The sequence below is a fragment of the Ostrinia furnacalis genome, unplaced genomic scaffold, assembly GCF_004193835.3.
Source record: "Ostrinia furnacalis isolate ACB-3 unplaced genomic scaffold, ASM419383v2 OfSCF0593, whole genome shotgun sequence".
In the NCBI taxonomy this organism is placed as follows: Eukaryota; Metazoa; Arthropoda; class Insecta; order Lepidoptera; family Crambidae; genus Ostrinia; species Ostrinia furnacalis.
In genome coordinates this window covers 178,972-198,635 of record NW_021130832.1, presented here as the reverse complement: position 1 = coordinate 198,635, position 19,664 = coordinate 178,972, and the positions used below count along the sequence as shown (strand labels likewise).

Sequence of the window (19,664 nt, the reverse complement as noted above, 5' to 3'; positions counted from 1 at the left end):
TTAATATACTACACTCTAGTTGGACCAATACTTAGGTTCTTTATTTTTCACTAGCTTTTGCCCGCGCTTTTTAGAACACAGTTTCTTCTGATTAATTTCGTTGCGGGTCCAATGACAGTATAACTTTCCCCCGGGACAAACTTGAACGTCACTGGTTGGGTTTTTATTGGCGGTCAAGCAAGATCCTGGCTACACAAGAGTTGCAGCGGTGGGAACAAGAGGTGGGAATAGTCCCGGTCCGGTTGAACCATGGCGGAGGCCTAAGGCAGATCATGAAATAAGCCATCATGATGAACTTACTTATTGCCACAACCCATGGGATAGAAAATTAGGATCAGTTACGCGTATTTTCCCCTGATTTCTTCCTCCTTTATTATTTTCATCATCATTCAAGGCCGCTATTGTTTTTATTATTATTATCAGTTATTTAAAAACCAGCCAAGTGCGAGTCGGACTTACGCACGAAGAGTTCTGTTCGGTACCATTGTAGTGTCGTCTCGTTCTACCGCAAAGAATCGCCATTTGATAAGAGCGAGAGCAAAAACGGAAATGGATAGTTAACACTGCGGCCGTGTGTACAACATTATATACAATATCAAAACCTTTTTTGCTATAGCAGCAACAGAAATAAGTACATCATCATCCTAAAAAGATCTACTGTCTAGCTAACACGGTTCATGAGATACAGCCTGATGACAGACAGACAACTAGTGGAATCTTAGGTAATAGTGGTAATAGGGTCTCATTTTGAGTCTTCCAGCGTTTGAATTTTTCAGTATGTTTTCTTCCGGTAAATTCCGGGACACCTTCGATGATTGATTCAAAAATTAAACACCAAATCAACAAAAATCTATTCTCTTCTAAAATCTTAAAGTGGGCCCAGTTGCCGGGAAAAAAAATTCAATCCGGCGACTTGCCCCGTGGACCAAGCTAAAAGTGGGCCAAATCGCTGGAAGTTTTTATCCTTTATGTATGGAATCCTAAAAACGATCAATTTTATCAACACAGTTCCGTTCAGTCAATGCATCCTACGGCAAAGCTAAAACACTGTCGTTTTTGTTTAGTGCAGTCGTGTGTAGTGTTTGTTTTTAACAGTGAAGTGAAAAATGAAGTGGCTTTTGTCTCTATTTTTATTTGTGATAGGCGTTCATGCTCAGGAATCGAATTTTACGTTCACGTATGAAAGTATGTATTTTTGTTTAGTATAAATAATTATTATGTATATTCCAGTCAAAATCGACTCAGCAAACGCGCATGTATCTACCTACGAGTTTTTTTTTTATATTATGTTATTAAGTTCCTAATAGAGAAGTGTGTTTCAATCCTGAAAATCTCTACTTCTTATATATTTTTGAACTCCTTAAAGTCCATTGTTTGCCGTTAATTGTATCGATATTGACTGGACTAAGCTTCAAAAATAAAATAAAACAACATGATCTGTTATTTAATGTAAGTAATCTCTTTGAAAATAGAGTCAATATCCAGGATTTTAGAATACTATAATTTGCGAAATTGTCCAAAGACCATTAAGCCTACTTTCAAAAAAATTTTTTTTTTAATATTTAATCTACATAGAGTAACTGTGTTTTCTAGTAAACAAGTTTTGTCTGTATGTTTACAATATTATACCTATTGATGTAAAATGTAATACTAAACTTTTTCTACTTATACCTTTGCACTCAGTGGCAACACATTGCAAAGAACACATCTGCCAGCGAGGCTACAGCTACGATACGTACTACAGCGTGGACGCAGAAGACAGAAAGAACTACAACTCTGACGGAGTCACCTTTGAGATGCACATCGCGATCCAAGCTGGCAGCAACGGGCATATACTGCTGTCTTCTGTAGCCTATCCGGACCATAATGATCCGGTTTACGAAATAGGTAAGTACAGAAGATATAGTCTGGTCTGTGAGCACGAAGAATTTTGTCCAATGACCCCAAGCTATCCATCCTTATCGCTCGCGCGTAATTAGGTTGCTGTCGCGCTCGCATACTCACTGCGGGCGCCCGTTGCACAGTCGCGACAGCAATATAATTACGCGCGAGCGATAAGGATGGGTAGCTTGAGATCATTGGACAAAATTCTACGTGCTCACAGACCGGGCTTTAGCACATCGTACTATAAATTTTTGTAGTAAATAAGTACCTATTTTAAACTGGTACTGCAGATCGCAATCCAAGCTGGGAGAAGAGGGAATATCCTGCTGTCTTCTGTGGCGTACCCAGATCATAATGATCCGGTATATGAAATAGGTAAATAAAGGCACATGGAACTATACATTTTTGTAGCAAATGAGTACCTATTTTAAACTAGTACTTCAGATCGCAATCCAAGCTGGCAGCAACGGGAATATCCTGCTGTCTTCAGTGGCGTACCCGGATCATAATGATCCAGTTTATGAAATAGGTGAATAAAAAGCCTGCAGACTATACATTGTTGTTGCAAAATAGCACCTTTTTCCAGTACATTATACTTTGTTGGTCACCTGTCCTTCACTTTGCACTGGAGGGAAGTCTATCCATAACACTTCCTCATGTTCTTCTGATTCATTTCGTTGCGTACTATATCCTATGACAGTTTACTTTTCCCCGGGAGAAACATGGCCTTCACTGGTTGGGTTTTAGTTGGCAGTCAAGCTGTAGATCCTGGCTATACAGGAAGAGCAGCGGTGGGATTCTTCCCATTGCTGACTAGCTCTTCTGAGCTAGGTATAGAGTCGTTACTACAGCACAGTTGTTAAGCTTGATGTTTTGTTGTGATTCCAGTGGTTGGTGGTGGTGGAAATAAGTTCACAGAGCTACGTAGAAACCTAAAGAGGAACGCCAAGGCATCATCGGTCACAGTTGGTATACTTTCAGCTGTGGAACTGCGAGGATTCTACATACGGCTTAAAGACAGTAAGCATTTTATGGTAACCAGCGTTTCAATAGTCAAAGAGCTTCTGTAATTAAAATAATTCGATATTAGAAGTAACAGCAAATTATATGTATTAGATACTTACCTTAGATTTGCTGACTTCATTAAAATTATCATGGCAGACTCTGAGTAGATAATGCTCGAAAATCTCGCTTGGATTTCTCAACAAGTGAGTCTCAGTATAGGCAAATAGACAAGATGAAGATCGTGGTATCGAGAGCTCGTACTTGACAGCTGTTGACTAAATAATACAATAGAGACAGGGTAAACAATTCCATCTTTAATTGATCAAAGTATAAAAGGCCTTAAGGAATCAGGAGAATACCCAAAACATTACAAAATCCAAAAACTAAAAATATTGGTTCTGGATATCCTTTGAGTTAGATTATCAGTAAATTCTTACTACATTTTGTGCAATCTTCTTCTTTTTACAGACCTAATAGAATTCTCAAGAGAAGGAGCAACGGCACCAATAATCAAATACTATGACGTGTCCCCTCTTGACATCAAGTTCTTCAGCTTCGCAGCGTGGAATGGCGTTGAAGCGAAGTTCTTGTACGATTGCCCAAGACCGGGAGAAGGTAAGACTAATTTTGGCAACACATCACATTTCACCGTACTTTTATCTCCCGAAAGTTTTACAGAGTGGAAACGATAAGTGATCTCACTTGATTATTCCTAAACTACTCGTACATTAGATCGAAAAACCAGTTACTGATCTTGAAAGTGTCTTCTTCTATCTTCACGTCACGAACTCTATCAAATGGTACCAAAAACATCTATCCGAAAATCAATGTTTCCAGCTTCCATACTTGGCTGTACTAAAGCCAGTATATTGCTTGGCCCGTAATTATAAGCTTTGAAATATTTTATAAGGTAAAACCTCCTATTAATAATTTCAAGCTTCTTATGTAAAATTTATTGTAACATTAATTATTTAAAGGTTCCAACGAAACAAGACACTCAAAAGAAATAAAGAGAAGACTGTCTGACTCCGAGCAACTGAAGGAGGATCTACTGAAATACAGGAGTCCGAATATGGCACCGGGTCCCAATGTCAGTGTGTCTGTGCATGTCAACATCACTGGACTCAAGTACAACGCGTTTGAATCTAAGCTTACGACGGGGATAAGTTTGATTACTGTAAGTATTACGGGACTATTCCCATCTCTCGTTCACACCGCTGCAACTTCTGTGTAGCCAGGATCTTCAGCTTTACCGCCTATAAAGCATATTGTTCCGGGGGAATCTTAAACTGGTAGTAACAATGTTTTTCGTTTGAATTAAACTATTGTTTCAGTTCTGGATAGATGAAAACCTTGCGTGGGAGCCTTCGAAATTCAATAATGTATCCAGTGTGTCATACCGCCAAGGTCAGATTTGGAGACCGATGTTCCAGGTTTATAAGTAAGTTTAATGTTTTACAACAACCTTAACGTGGGGTCTTTAATTTTCTATTGGGGCTCTTACATAATGAACTTTTTTATTTTTCAGCGCTGACAACTTGGACGCGTTAAAAACTATCGGCCACGAACTGATTTGGGTGTACCCTGACGGCTATGCCATATTCCACTCGAAAGCTACCATAGATTCGTGGTGTTTCACTGAAACTACTATCTATAATAGGTGAGTTTTTCAAGATATAAATAGAGTTAAGGCGCCTTCAAATTAGAGACGTGAGGAACGATGCAGTGGCGCCACTGTGGCGCGTTTACCGCACCACTACTATGTAGATTTCATACCATCAGGTGATCCAACTAATCGTTTGCCTCCTGTCCCATAAACAAAAGCATTTTGCAGCCAAGAAGTGCTTCTAAAATATTCTTCATGTCTACAGCTGGCCCCATGACAGCTACTCGTGCTCCATCGTGATACAGCCTTGGGAAGCGCACGAGACGATTTTCTTATCAATATTGACTTACGACATGCTACGTCTAGCAGTAAGTTGATTCAAATTCTAATTGCTCTTTTTTATAATTTGTGAAGCCTTTTGTGTACATTTTGTTACATCCCTTCTCCAAATGGCATACTAATTTTCATAAATCGTAATATGATTTTTAGTAATTTAGTAATATCAATTCAATAATACTTTTTTTATTATTACAAACATCTTATATTTTACAGTTCATATACCAAGATGACTTGGTCGAAAACGAATGGGAGGTGACCAAGATCACGCAATTCATTGTACCAGCAGTGAAGTGGTACCGAATGTATCCTCGTAGCAAAGTGAATACCACCCACCATGGGGACCGGCTGGTACTCAATCTGGACTTTCAGAGGAAGCCGACGAATTACAACATTGTATTCTACACCCCTTTACTTGGTAAGACCTTGATGTACAGTGGGCCACAGTTCCAGCTACCCAGTTCCATTTTTCTCTCGCTCTCATCAAAATTAAATGGTGATTCTTTGCGATATAACGAGACGACATGAAATGGGTTGCTGGAAATGTGGCCTATAGGCTATAGTACGTAAACGTATCAACTAAGGCCTTGTCCAGGAGGGCGAATTTACCGCGAATGTCTTCGCGCATAGAATCAGTTGAAAATTCGACTCGCGCGTGTCTTATGGACCAATGTATTGGCTGCTAGTATCTCTCTCACCAACGCGTGTATTATTCTACGCGCGAAGACATTCGCGACGAATTCGCCTTCTTGGACAAGGCCTAATTTATGGCAAGTGCAGAAGGAGAAAATGTATACTGTATATTATTTTTTTGGATTAAACCTAATAACTATGTCTCTTCCTTTTAGATATATCGTACACCTAGATCACAGGTAGTAAAACTGATACTGCTTCGATAGAGTTGCTAAAACGCACGATTCCGATACGGCGTCCGAACGCAAAAAGACGCGAAATCGCGATGCAGTATCAGAGTAAATACAAATGAGTAGGTCATCTTCATAGAAACGCACCGAGCGCGGTTTGTACGGTATTGACGCGCTCACATACAAACCGTGCTCGGTGCGTTTCTATGAACATGACCTACTCATTTGTATTTACTCTGGCAGTATCGATACAGTCGCAAAATCACCGATAGCCGATGCTAAGTAGCATGTCTGGTATGGCCCTTAATTGTGTATTGTTCCAGTGCTGGTGACCTTCGTCTTAATGTCGTTCTGGAATAAGCCGCTTCAAATGTCCCGAGTTTGGTTCTATGCTGGAGCTACCATACTCATTTGTATTGGATTATGTTACATCGAGTACATGATGCCTTGTCACACTATTCCTACGATTTGTAAGTATTATTTCATGAACCTTTTTTATACTTAAAAAATACTGAGATACAATTTTATAATATAGGCTTAGAGCCAAAGCAACGATGCGTTGCTGCGCGTCCTGTTCGTGTGCCCGCAACAGATATTTCTATCTAAGATATTGGTTCCTAAAGTGGGGGCGCGCCCCCCAGGGGAGGCGCAAAGACCTTTAAAGGGGGCGCGGGCCATCTGTGTACTTAAGTAAGTAAGTTAAGTATAAAAAAACCTGCGACCGCTGAGAGAATGCATTCCAGACTGCTTGATACGACCAATAAATAATCTTGACTTGAAGAGGGGGGGCGCGGATATTTTTTCTATGGTCGAAAGGGGGCGCGTCTCAAATAAGTTTGGGAACCAATGATCTAAGACGCGCAGCGACACCGCCGCCGAAATGCCTTGTGTGTTTTGGCTCTTACTTAAAACTGGATCATCACCTTCTTTCCAGTGGTACTCTACATAACGGTGTTAGGAGGCATTCTACTGGCGATGCTGCTTCAAGTGATAATGATGACTTCTGTCGCCGAAAGGTTGTGCAAGACAATGGTAATGCAAAATCTACTCTCCGCTTATTGGTTTAGGGCGGTGTGTTGTTTGCCAGTTATCAAGGTATGGTTATGCTCATTATCTTAACTTTCATTTTTTTTTAATCAAATACCTACTCTGAGTTCTGTGAGAATAATAAATTGCATATTATTTATTTATTTTTTGGGAAATATACAGTTACAGTATCATTTAACTTAGACTTGTGTTGCCAATTTAGGAAATGCAAATTCAAATAGCCTGTCTATGCTAGCTAGCTAGTTCTCTATACAACTTAGAAATGCCGCTGCCAGTCTCATAGATCGCGGTGAATCTAAGCACTTAACCTCGTAAGACCGAAGAGCAAATTTTGTCGACTTCTAAGTATCGCCGAATGTGCTTTCAGAAGAACGAACAATTTGAAGTCGTAAACGCCGAGCACTTCGAGTAAAAAAATTTCTATGTTAGAGATTTTCTTTTGCACCCATATTTTCAGGGACCCTATATAATAGTGCATAGAGTTTATTTTAGGTAAAAAATAATAAAAAAATGTTTTCTCTTAAAAGAACACAGACTTTAAAAAGAAAAAGTATATAAATTGTATTTTATACTTTAAAGTAAAACATAAATGTAACCTCCTTAATAAATTAATACTACATAAAGATACAATAATGATATAAATAAATGTAACTGAAAAGGCAAAAGTATTTTAATTTTATTTAATGTTTCATTATTAGTACTTTTAAAAGTACTATCGGTTTTATAACATACAATAATGATAGGTTAGAATGTATAAGAAGTAAAGTGAATATTCATGTTAATTATAATATTTCTTAAACTAAAAATCAGAACGTTCTCATGGTAAATTTTCTCAATCATATCATAATTTTAAAAGTCCAATATTCAATCCATCTTAATAGAAAAAATATACAAAAATAAAACTTTCACCATCAAGACCGAATGTTCCTTGCAAAGAACTATTATTTTCAAACGAAAAAAAATCTTACAAAACTTCTTCGAATTGGTAAAAAATTTTTTTTGCTTGTTTGGCAGTATTTTAACTTAAATTATACTGGTTGATCTTTCAATTAAACTACGTTTACGTGAAGAAAAAAAAATTAATCGTACATCACGTCCTCTCGAAAGAACCATCTTGTCAGAGAAAAATGATAATTTGACAGTGACATTTTGTTTTTTTTACATTAATAAGTTCGGGTACCTGATTTTGAATACTTTAAGCCATAGACTATCACTCTTTTTATTCAATAGGCGCGAATTTTTGAACTTAAAATTATCGCTAAAGTTTTAGTTCCTCTGAGGGCACATCCGGCGATACTTACAATTCACCTCCGAAAATGTCTCGGCGTTACTGACTACAAAGTTTCAGTTCCTTCTGAGGCACATCCGGGCTTACGAGGTTAAATATCAAATTGAATTTTCTAAATTTTAAATCTGGGATTCTTCTGATCTGTAACACTATTTTCCATCAGATCTGCAGAAACTACAACACGATCAATGAAGGGTATTCGACTCAAGACGATGAAGATTACTGCGAAATAGACCAAGGCAAGAGCAATGTGGAAGAGATGCAGACTGAAGCCAACAAGTACTGTGAGAAGGAGGAATTCGCAGAAGTAGTTGACAAGATCTTGTTTGTTGTCTACTCTGTGACGTTCGCCGTAATGTTAGGCTTACACTATTAAAGATGAAGTTATGTCTCGAAATTAAACAATAAGAGTAGGCGCACACCGTTGATTTTTAGTTGGCCGATAGTTGTGCCCTATTTTAAATTGTATGAAGAATCGGCCAAATCGAATTGGCGTAGTGTGCGCACTCCCATACATGCCCATACTGATCAACTGCCCGACTAAACTATCGGCCGACGAAAAATCAACTGTGTGCGCCTACTCTAACTTTGCAGAAACATATTTTTTATTTACTTTGCCTTGTTAACGTTGTTAATTATGAAAAGAGTGCCATTTCCTTGGACTCTAGGAGATTCATAATACTTGTACTATAGATTTGTCTTCAATTCTTCTTTTAAGGGCCTGGAAGTAGGTTTCCATATTTAATGATGGTGATGATGAGGAGGGTTGTTATGGCCAGGAGGGCCGTGACGGCCAGGAGGGCCGTGATGGCCAGGAGGGCCGTGATTGCCAGGAGGGTTGTTGGGTCCGGCTTCTGAAATAAATTAAGGAAGTAATTTGAATTGATCCTTTTTCATAACATTCAGTCAAACTTATACATGAATTTACTAGACAATAGCAGCCTTTTAGATAGCAGCTAGTATAATATTAACCTTGAATGAGTTAATACAATAACATAAATTATCGGGTTATATGTACCTACCACTGTTACAATCTGATCAGAGATCAGCTAGGATCAATTTGCATGCCCGAGAGGGCCAATATTGCAAAACATCAAATATTTTAAAAATTGTAGCAATTAATAGTTGAGTATTTAGCTATCAATCAGTCTATAAGAAAGGATAAAACCTATTTCAACCCCTTATATTATTACGAGTATTTCGATAAGCACAGTCGCACACTACACGGACTGTTTTTATTTTGTAATCTCACCGGGTATAAAATTTCTCATCACTGTTAGTAGTTGTAGTAGTATCTAGTTCGGATGTCGTACCTGATGAGCCTTTAGCTAGAACTGTGTTGATGGTGTTCAGCAGAGGGAATGTTCCCTCTCCACAGAGGCCGTGGAAGTCATCAGTCTCGATACTCCAGAGCATGATGCCGCGAAGGTTGAAGCTGTTGGCGTACTCCACTTTGGTGGTGATGGATTCAACGTTATCGAAAGATACCCAGTTGTAGTCGAGGAAGGCGTAAGGCACTTTGGCAAGGTTGTCGGTTTGGACGGTCCAAGAAGACTCGTTCTGAAGGATATAGCAGAACTGTGAACAAGAAAAAGATGATTCATACATACGTCAATGAAGCAGTGACATCTTTTGCTATAAAGTAGGAATCATTATTGAATTCATGTGAATTAGTAATTGTGAATTAGTAGCTGTAGTAATTGAGTTTTATATAAATGCTCCCTTATCTTATACGAGTGTTGCCATATAGTAGAGAATCTTATGAAGTTAGTAGGCTGATCTACATAGTCTTCTCACGTTAGGCTAATTCTAATGCCTGATCTTCATTCAAGGATTTTATCCTGTTGTAAAAAACCTTCTTGATGAATAAAGTGGTCGATTATTATGACCCTTTGCTCATTAACTAACATAATATTGTTTAACTAGACAGATTTAAGCAGCACTTACCTCGTTATACCCAACATATCCACTTTCAGCAGTGTAAGGACCGGCGAGACCAGCTCCGTTAGAAGCTGAATTTGGAGCGTTAACCGAAGGGTCACTCAGGTTGAATGTGCGCCCGTAGAATGGAACCCCCATAACCAACTTATCGGGAGGACATCCTGGAATAATAAAGGAAGGTTAAGGTGAAGAAATTTTTAGTGCCCATAGATTGGACAGATTAATTTGAAGCCGCAATCATTGGTCTGAATAACTCAAAGGAAGGCTGCTATGCTGGAGGAATGGCGGCGGATTGCGAGGCTTGCAACCAAACCAGATGTAACGACCACGACCACTCGTCAAAAGTGTAGCGACGAAGAGAAGAAGTTGAGAAGAGCATCTTCGAGATCAAAAATACTTGTTTTACGAAGTATTGTTTCTCAAAGATCTGAAGGTCATTACCTGCACTAAGCCAATACTTGACAGCGTTATTGACGTTGTACAGAGTGGTTTCGTTCTCAGCACTCTCGCCTTCACTTATGAACAGAGGCGCGTTGTGGCCGGTCACGGAGTCCCAGGAGCCGTGCATGTCGTATGTCATGACGCCAATGTAGTCTACGTACCTGGTGTGGAAAGATGGATTATTATAATGCATACAGTGGAATATAATAAAGAATTCGAGTAACAGAAGAGATAAGTAGTGCCAGTAGTCTTGAACGCTCAAGATTCAATAACAGTAGGCCTAAGATGCGCGCCACGATAAGCGGTTATCACGCCATTTTATCGATTTTGCCCATATATTTTGACGTCGATAAAAGTTATCACGGCGCGCATCTTAGGCCTACTGGTCTGTGATAATAGCAAATGATGTCTCTAATAGTATACTTATGCCCGATTTCACCATCAATCCCTAATTTTTAAGTGACCTCTATGGTAACACATAACAGGAATTTTGTTTTCATAGGGGTCACTTAAAAATTAGGGATTGGAGGTGAAAACGGGCATTAGTGTAATTTATTTATTTTGTGAAAGTCTTTATTTATAACACCACGTTTGTGCGTTATTTCAACTAACCCGAAACTAAGTAGATTTTGTGCTATAGCGATATTATACTTTGTGCTATAGAGACATAGATTAAAGACTCTAGGCACAAATTGTCTTGCTCATCTCACTAACATTAGCCTCAACACAAAAACAACTGATACGCCATCTACGGCGCAAAATATTAAAAAACTTAGGATGAAAGAACATACTTGGCAACACTTGGAACGTCATAAGACTGCACAGCAGCTTCCTCCACAGCAGATACAGCGACTGTCAGCAGTAGACCGTAATTATCGAATTCCTCCCTCAACTCCTTAAGGAGAGTGCTGAAGTTCTCAATGTCGTCTTCACCATGCACCGTGTCTCTGCGATTGGGGTACTCCCAGTCTACGTCCAGACCATCGAAGTTGTATTCCAGTATCAATGCCAGAGAGGTGTTGATGAAGTTCTGCCGATATTCTGGTTCTGCTGCCATCTGAAATAATATTTAATATTGTAAAATAAGTTGTACCTATTCCTGTTGCTACTTAGTTTGGATATTGGGGTACATTACGGCCTATTCAACATTGATACTTAGAGATAATCTGCATTATAGTACCTACATTTGTATGTTACTAAGCCGTTTTCTAAGCTGATTTGCATCAGCAATTAAACTGTCTGCTACTTTGTTAGTAAAATTGATTAGGTAGGTGCCTAATTCCAAATCTTAAGTATGTTAATTAATGCCATAAACGAAATACAATTAAGGCAGATAACAAAATGTAGTTGTAGAAAAGTAAAAGTAAGTAGAAACTTACAATAGAGTAATTAGCTGACCCTTCGCTCCATCCTCCGACAGCTACAAGCGTTTTGAGGTTCGGGTTCTTTTCTTTCAACGAAGTGAAGTTCTTGAAGTTACCTGTTGTTTTTTTTTTTTCAAAGTCTGTTAGTAGGTTTAGATAGTCGGAAAATTGAGGATCGACATGGGATTTACTACACTGGTCATTACAAAAATCGACCCTCCCGCGACAAGCACTTTCAAACGTATGCATCCCCACTTCCCACTAATATTGGCACCATTTAAAAGCTTAGTTCTAAACTTCATTTCATTAAAGGAAAGGTTTTTACCCCAAAAATGTGTCTGTAGAAGAATCCAGAGTCACTTCTCCAAAAAATAGGTAGTTACGCTTGAGCCAACTTTTATGGCTGTAAAACTGTTAAGTTGGGATTAATCGCTATTCATCTGTTAAAGAGGACACGTGAGATCATTATTTGGTTTTCTAACCATAAAAATTGGTCTAATTGATCCCAGAGGTGAGTCCAAAGTGAGGTCTTTTTTCAAGTCACATTTGATGATGAAGATGATGATGATCGTTTATTAAGAAATTAAATGTGTTTTTTTTTTAAGGATATTTATTGGGCTTTCAAATAACACCAATATTGTTGGGGCACCATGATTGTGTCAGTAGAAACGAGTTTTCCTGTAAAACGTGGGCCGATTTTTGTGATGACCAGTATAGTATCATAGAAAAACAAATGAAAGAATCAACGTTCGTTTTGATAGGTCTTAGTGGAGACTATTCCCTATTCCGTTTGATTTTAGAGTAATTATGATAATACATTGCTAACATGAATCGCCAGCAAGAAGGCTATAATAGATGATTTCACGATTAAAATACAAATCTAAGTAGGTACTGTAAAAAGGAAGTCTGTCTTTTTATATTTTATAAACCCATTTTTAATTGCAAAGTAGGTAGGTAGTAATGTTTATGTACAGTTCAAAGTCAATTTTGTTTGCAAATTGAGATGATAAACATCAATTTTCACGAGCACTAACCATAAAACAGATAGGTAGTAACAGAAGACGATCATCACGGCCACAGTGTCCTATCCATCCATTTCCGTTTTTGCTCTCGCTTTCATCAAATGGTGATTCTTTGCGATTAGAACGAGACGATATGACCGGCAATGGGCAGTTAACACTGTTGCCGATAATACTTCATTTTGCATACGCACACAGACAAGGCATTCAAGCTCGCACTAGTTTGTGTTTAGACTGTTACGCGACACTTCGCGCGCTATTGGCAATATCGTGCCCGTGAGCATTGTCTATGAGAGTTGCCCGAGCGCACTTTGTATAATAATATAGATTTTCTTCTACTCCTATCTAATTTTTGCGGATTACTAATGTTTGGCCAAAAAACGTTTCCCAAATTATCACATCGCAAACAACGTTTCGCAAATTTTCATTTGGCAAATTCTCATTTGGCAAAGCAACTTATTGCAAACTTTTAATTCGCAAATGTTGTTTTTGGCATATTATTGTTTAGCAAATTATTGTTTGGCAAAGTATGGTTTGCCAAATGTTTCATTAGGCAAAAATATTTCACGATAAACTATTTACAAAATAATTTGATTGGTGCATAGAATGGATACAAATTAGCTTGTGGTTATTATTTTGTTTAGTGGGTAGTTAATATAAAATTTGTTCTACATTAATTTCCTTATTTCATTCTTTTTATCGAAATTTCCAAACGATTCATTAACAATAGAGGTGATTCTAGCGCTCGGCGGCCGCTGACGCGGCACGCTTCGCTCGCCTTCGCGCATTAAGGGTCACTGTTCTAACCTAACCTAACCTACTTTTTTCTGTAATACCTACTTTTTGCAATCATACTATTTCCTGCAATGTTTTACATAAAATTCTTGTGAAAACCATGATCATGTGCCTTATACTTTGATTTGTGGGTAACGGTGGGTAAGTATGTGAAGTGTCAATTTGGCCAAACAAATTATTTGGGATATAATATTTGGCAACATAAAACATTTGCTATATAAACGTTTGCCAAGTAAAATTTGGCCAAATGATAATTTGACCAAATTATTTATTTGCGAAAAGTACAGTTGCTAAAAGTTGATTTGGGAAATGAAACTTTGGCGATAAGTTGTTTGCGAAGTGAAATTTGGCGAAAAGTAATTTGGCCAAACGGAAGGATACCAATTTTTGCACTAACCTCTTTCAACATCAAGTTCAGGGTCAAGCGCCTGAGCTGTTCCTTCAGCGTCGATGCCGATGAAGGCATACACCAGATGCGTGCAGAGGAATGGGTCGATGTCGTCTACGTCGAACTTGCCCAAGCCAGTCCGGTATGTCGCCCATGTGCCATAGTAGCAGACTACTATTTCTGTAAGAAGAGGTTAATATTATGTAGCCAATATCTTAGATTAGTTGATATGATACTGAAGCGACTATAGCCGAACGGAGAAAGGTGTCCGACTAGCCGACTTAAGATCGAAGGACGGTTGTTCAAATCCCGCCTCCGCTAGACTAATGGTGGAGCCGCTCGTAATATTTTGCTTAGTACAAGAGGTTAACGGACCTATCAGTAATTTGTGCAATACATCAGCATAGGTTGTAGGACGCTCTCTAGCTGGATGAAGTGACGACAAGCTGAAGACAGAGTCATATGGCATGTTATTCATTATCTATCATCATTTCAGCCATAGGACATCCACTGCTAAATATAGGCCTCCACCAATGATTTCAAAATAAGATTGATTGGTAGCGGCCTGCATCCAGCGCTATTCTGCTACCTTTGAGGTCGTCTACCGGCATATTTTGAGGCATATACCCAGCAATAGACTGCTATAGGCTGACGATAATAATTCAATTCATTATTTGATGTTGATTGATGGTGTGAACTTCCCAATGATAAGGTTGGATTTGTGATACATTTGCAGATAAAGCATCTGAAATTGAATCAACTGGTAATCTGAAAAGAGCTATGGCTTGCTGCAGAGGGTATGGTCATGTCACATGTCAGTTCGACATGGAAGTTAAACTTGAACTATGGAAGGAAGCTTTTTTTTCTACATGTTCCTGTTAATCTCTAAAACAAAATAAAATTGGATATTACTATCGTCATTCGCGAACACCGCACTGGCACAAAAACTCAACACAAATAATAGAATCAATCCCATAGTGAAGCCTGGTTCGAACTTAGCTATGGCATTCAAGACTGCTATTACAAGAATATATACATTCCTTTTATCAGATAATTTATGAATGACGCTACTAAATTGATAAAACTACAAATCAATTACTTTTATCGCATAGTTACAGCCTAAATTATACACTGCATATAAATAAACATTAGCAGCTACAAAAAATTACGCGTAGTGAAATCTAGTTTAACGTGACTTTTAGTACATATAGAAATTCCATTTTTATTATCTTAACGTGACTACTTATGGAAATGTAATTTCTCATTAAAATATTCGAAAAAATAAAAAAATTGTATCATCTGGGTATTTCTTCGGAGGCAAAATTTTCGATGTCTTTGGGTATAGTTCTGTAACCAACTAACAAAATGGCATGCATTATTTTTTTTCATATAGCTTAGCTATATAGCCCTATCTGGCGCAAATAACATTTTTGACATAATTGCTGTCTTTATACAAAATAAAAATATTTGAAGTGTGATTCTCTGATTCATATGGTGTGTCCGTTAGCCATTTTCCGGAACAAAATGGTTGATGTAGCATTTTCCTTTTGATATATCAATATAAATTAAAATTATTTCGAAAGCTAATGAGTTGTCCTTCTACAAAAAAAATGTGTCATAATTTTAATTAAGTTAGTTTGTTCGCAAAAAAATAAATAAGCAGTGTCCGGCATAAAATACTGATTCATATGGCGTGAGCTGTTCTTGACCATAACTGGTCAGGTTTTAATCATGAGAGTCTGGTTTCTGGCGTGGAGGCAAGCCCATCTTGCAACGGATGAGCTAGAAGGCAGACGTGGAGCTGGTTGGCTTAGAACCCGGTGTGACGAAGGCAAATACTTGATTCATCTGTGCTTGGTTCAGGTGGCATGCTGATTACAATGCCTACTTTATAAAATTACATTACTGCATTAAAAATCTAATCTGTCTTTCTTGTGATGCTTTTGGGTTATATAATCATGTAGAAAAATGACAACACTGTAGTCTGTATGTATGACGAGTTTTGCTCGATTTTAGGCAAAAAACTGATTTATCTGTGCGTGATTCATATGGTCAGGGCCCTATATGAATCATAAAATAAATTAGTTTTTGGTTTTTCAAGCACCAAAAAAGGGTTTTTTAACTAAGAATGACATCCCAGACTGCATATCACTTAAGACCAGGTGCGATTGCGGTCTTGTTATGAATAAAAAAAACATTATCATTTTTATGTTAAGAATAATTTGTGTTTAAACAGTAAATAAGTAGTATATCCGTTAAGCTAGCAACCATAACACAAGCATATTTGTTGCTTATTTTGTAGCTAAATGGCGCTGTATGAAATTGCCCCACGATTTATTTATTTTTATTATTATTTCAGCTATACTTATGGCGTCCATAGCACATAATACTGCTGAGCATAGGCCTCCAATGATTTCGAGATTAACTGATTGCCATTGCCACAACCTCTATAAGCTCATCTCACCTTCTTCACCTTGTAGGTGGACGTCTTAACAACAATAGCTTGGATAAGTGATACAGCTCAGTAGAGTCATCTAAAATACCTTAGTGCCATAAGATGAAAGTCTACATCCAGTGTGTGTTTATCAGTGATGACAAATTGTACTGAAAAGCGGCCTCTCACTGTAGGCTTACGAACCACAAAGTTGCATAGTGTACTATGGAGTGGACTATGCTTGTTTTTTTATGCAATCGAATCTGTAATGAGGAGATCCGTAAACGATCTAAAGTCGCATGGTGGCATAGTCCGATGTTTTAGCAAGCTGAAGTGATAATGGGCAGGACACATAGTATACAGAAATGATGGCCGATGGGATAGCACGTTTCTGGAGTGGAAGCTACGTGCCGGAAAGCTCAGTGTAGAACGTCCTCCCACAGGATGGCGCAGGTTGCAGGCCGCTACCAACCGGTCATTATGGAAATCATTGGGAGAGGCTTATGTTCAGTTGAAATGATTATGATGATGACAAAATATTATGGATGTATACTAAAGTTTCAAAAACATGTTTTTTCACGAATTGTTGTGGAATCGTTGCATTTTATCATAACAACAGATCATTGTTTTTGTTATAATATGATTATTTTCTTAATTTAGAGCCAATTGTATATATAAATATCATAATTTTTTTTTCTATTTTTGATTAATATGTAACAAATTCTGATTCATATGGGCACAAAATATTTGAACGTCGATATCTTGAAAACTACTTTACAAAAACGAGTCCCTTATCCAAATATATGTTATTGGGTGTACCTATTTTCATATGAGTCTATGTTACAAACCTAAAATTGAATTTGAAATTTGTCCATATGAATCAGCCGAAGAATGCGATTTCGAAGAAGTGCCCATCTACTGTCTCATATTAACTTGAATAAAATATTTCATGAAAAACAATGTGTTCACAAAAGGGAAAAGTATGATCGATGCAAGGATTGTTCTTATCAAACACATTTTCGATGCTTGGCAAGAGAAAAAAGATGTTATTGTTGTATTTTGTGACTTATCGAAGGCGTTTGACTGAGTTGATCACTAAACTCTGATATTTAAGCTGGAACATTATGGCGTATGGCCGCTACCAACCGTGTGATGTGGATGTCATTGGGGAAGGCCTATGTTCAGCATTGGACGTCCTGTGGCTGAAATGATGATGATGATGATTATGGCGTATCAGGCAAGACATATTACACTCTTACCTCTGAGACAGATTACAAAAAGTAGATATTCACGGAACTAACTCTTCGGGCGCCCCTCTAAAAATGGAAGTGCCCCAAGGCTCAATACTGAGACCATTGCTCTTTCTGATTTGTAAATAAATGTAAATCATATAAAAAATGACGCGTTGAAACCCCCGTTTCTCTAAAGTTGAGTTACGAGTAGTTTGTAGTTTCGTAGCCTGCTGCTGTGCCCACCCCAGAATGGTCTAGTGCCCACCTCAAGATGTTGGGCATGGAACTTAATAACTTCACTATGTATAACTAATCGCACCCATCGTTAACCCCGATAGTAGGTACTTACTACTTTTTTTTTTTATCCACAACGAGGAAGCTCTTGGCCTGTATCTCTGATGGTAAGTGATGATCAGGCCGAAGGTGGAAGCGAGCTTCATCCGTTTATTACTACAAAATAAATATATTCTCAAATAATATCATTAGTGAAAACCAGTTTTGACGCATAAAATAGATAGGCCTACATATTCCTCACGAATAATATACCTACTATTAAGATAACTGAAAAAAAATTGGCCAACTCCACTAGCAGTCGAAACGTATAGTACATTAGAAGATATGCCTACTTAATTTAAAATTAAAACAATAATCGTTCTTTTGATGAACTGCTACATCCACAGATACAACTTGATAGTGTCAGCAATCAGTCATTATACAAGATAAGCTTATCAATTTTCCGGCAACACACGTCCAATAAATAATGACTGATCATACAAAAAAATGTGCTTACACATCGATACAGAAATCGCTAATCTCCCCTTGAATCTATAGAGAAAGTAGGGCAGACTGTTTAGAAGTATTTTCATTAAGATGGCTCGCAAATATAAATTGTCGGTGAAGACAGTATACAGGATGTCCCAGAATGGGTGAATCAAACTGAATCAAATCAAATATGAAAAAAAAAATTTTGAGTTCGGAATTTTTTATTAAATAAAGTGCTCTAAACTCGAAATCTAGTTATTATTTTCAAAAGTTTGTTTACAGACAAACGAAGCGATCATGTACAATTAATATTAATAAGAAAAAAAGTACAAATAAACTCCAAACGCAGCAATTATAGCCAGATACTTAGGCAAAGCTGATTTATTTTCACTTATTAAAAAAAATTTTTTTTTGTTTTCTTATGCGCTTTATTTTTTTCATATTTTTTAGGGATTAGTAGAGCTACCTCCCCTTATATTAGCAGTTTGATTCACCCATTCTGGGACACCCTGTATTTGTGTACACTCTGCAGACAGTTGATTATCTAGCTAGATAGATAAACATGTAGATACATTATATGGGTAAGTATGTAGTTCTACATTACGAGCTTTACAATCAAAATTGCCCTATGTACTTATCTTCAGCCTGAAAACATTTTGTAGCGCACCAATACCTAAATTGATATCTATGAAACTTATTCCCCATACAAATGATATCAGCGTTTCCATTTAAAAAGTTGTTATGTAACTTACCAGAATCACATCTTCTGTGAGAATAATTGCTAAATGCTAAATCTGAGTTGTACCATATTATTTTAACATTGACAAAAAAAAATAAAAAATCTGTCAAATTCCATCCAAAAAGCACCGGTTATCGTTATAGTTAAGGTGGTGCAACTCACACTTAGTAGATTGTTTGATACAACACTACGAATTGTCTACTTATAAATTATTTAGAATTTTAGACTGTTTATTAAAATTCAATGTTATTCTGTAGTTCTATAAGGGCGACCTAAACTTGTTATTGGCATAAAATGCCTTATTTACAGCCTTTCCTGGAAAGTCAACGGGCGAGGCTTTCCTGGAAGAGGAATTAATAAACACTTTGGCCTAGTTTAAAACAGATCTTGCAGAAGAAATTACTTTGATGACTAGAATTTAATGAATGAACGAATTTCGTCGACATAACATGCCTTTTAAATCTAAAATCATGCAGAGGTAAGTTTTCAGGCAATAGCACGTCATCACATATCACAATGT

General features: G+C 37.5%; 2 protein-coding genes across 2 annotated transcripts; one reads left to right on the top strand and one right to left on the bottom strand.

Moving 5' to 3' along the window:
* Positions 1 to 1,026: 1,026 nt before the first annotated feature.
* Positions 1,027 to 8,523, top strand: LOC114366241 (neuronal acetylcholine receptor subunit NtR). The gene is made up of 12 exons (XM_028323045.1): positions 1,027 to 1,185; positions 1,684 to 1,887; positions 2,773 to 2,904; positions 3,358 to 3,504; positions 3,867 to 4,066; positions 4,224 to 4,330; positions 4,418 to 4,549; positions 4,761 to 4,863; positions 5,048 to 5,249; positions 6,018 to 6,164; positions 6,629 to 6,789; positions 8,193 to 8,523. The coding sequence occupies exons 1-12, from the start codon at positions 1,107 to 1,109 to the stop codon at positions 8,403 to 8,405; spliced, it is 1,827 nt and encodes a 608-aa protein (XP_028178846.1). The 5' UTR covers positions 1,027 to 1,106; the 3' UTR covers positions 8,406 to 8,523.
* Positions 8,524 to 8,620: 97 nt separating this feature from the next.
* On the bottom strand, positions 8,621 to 14,970 carry LOC114366246 (probable chitinase 2). Its single transcript, XM_028323055.1, has 8 exons — positions 14,890 to 14,970; positions 13,987 to 14,157; positions 11,791 to 11,891; positions 11,203 to 11,468; positions 10,412 to 10,572; positions 9,977 to 10,131; positions 9,343 to 9,607; positions 8,621 to 8,883 (listed from the first exon to the last, which is right to left on the bottom strand). The coding sequence occupies exons 1-8, from the start codon at positions 14,951 to 14,953 to the stop codon at positions 8,771 to 8,773; spliced, it is 1,296 nt and encodes a 431-aa protein (XP_028178856.1). The 5' UTR covers positions 14,954 to 14,970; the 3' UTR covers positions 8,621 to 8,770.
* Between the last annotated feature and the right edge of the window lie 4,694 nt (positions 14,971 to 19,664).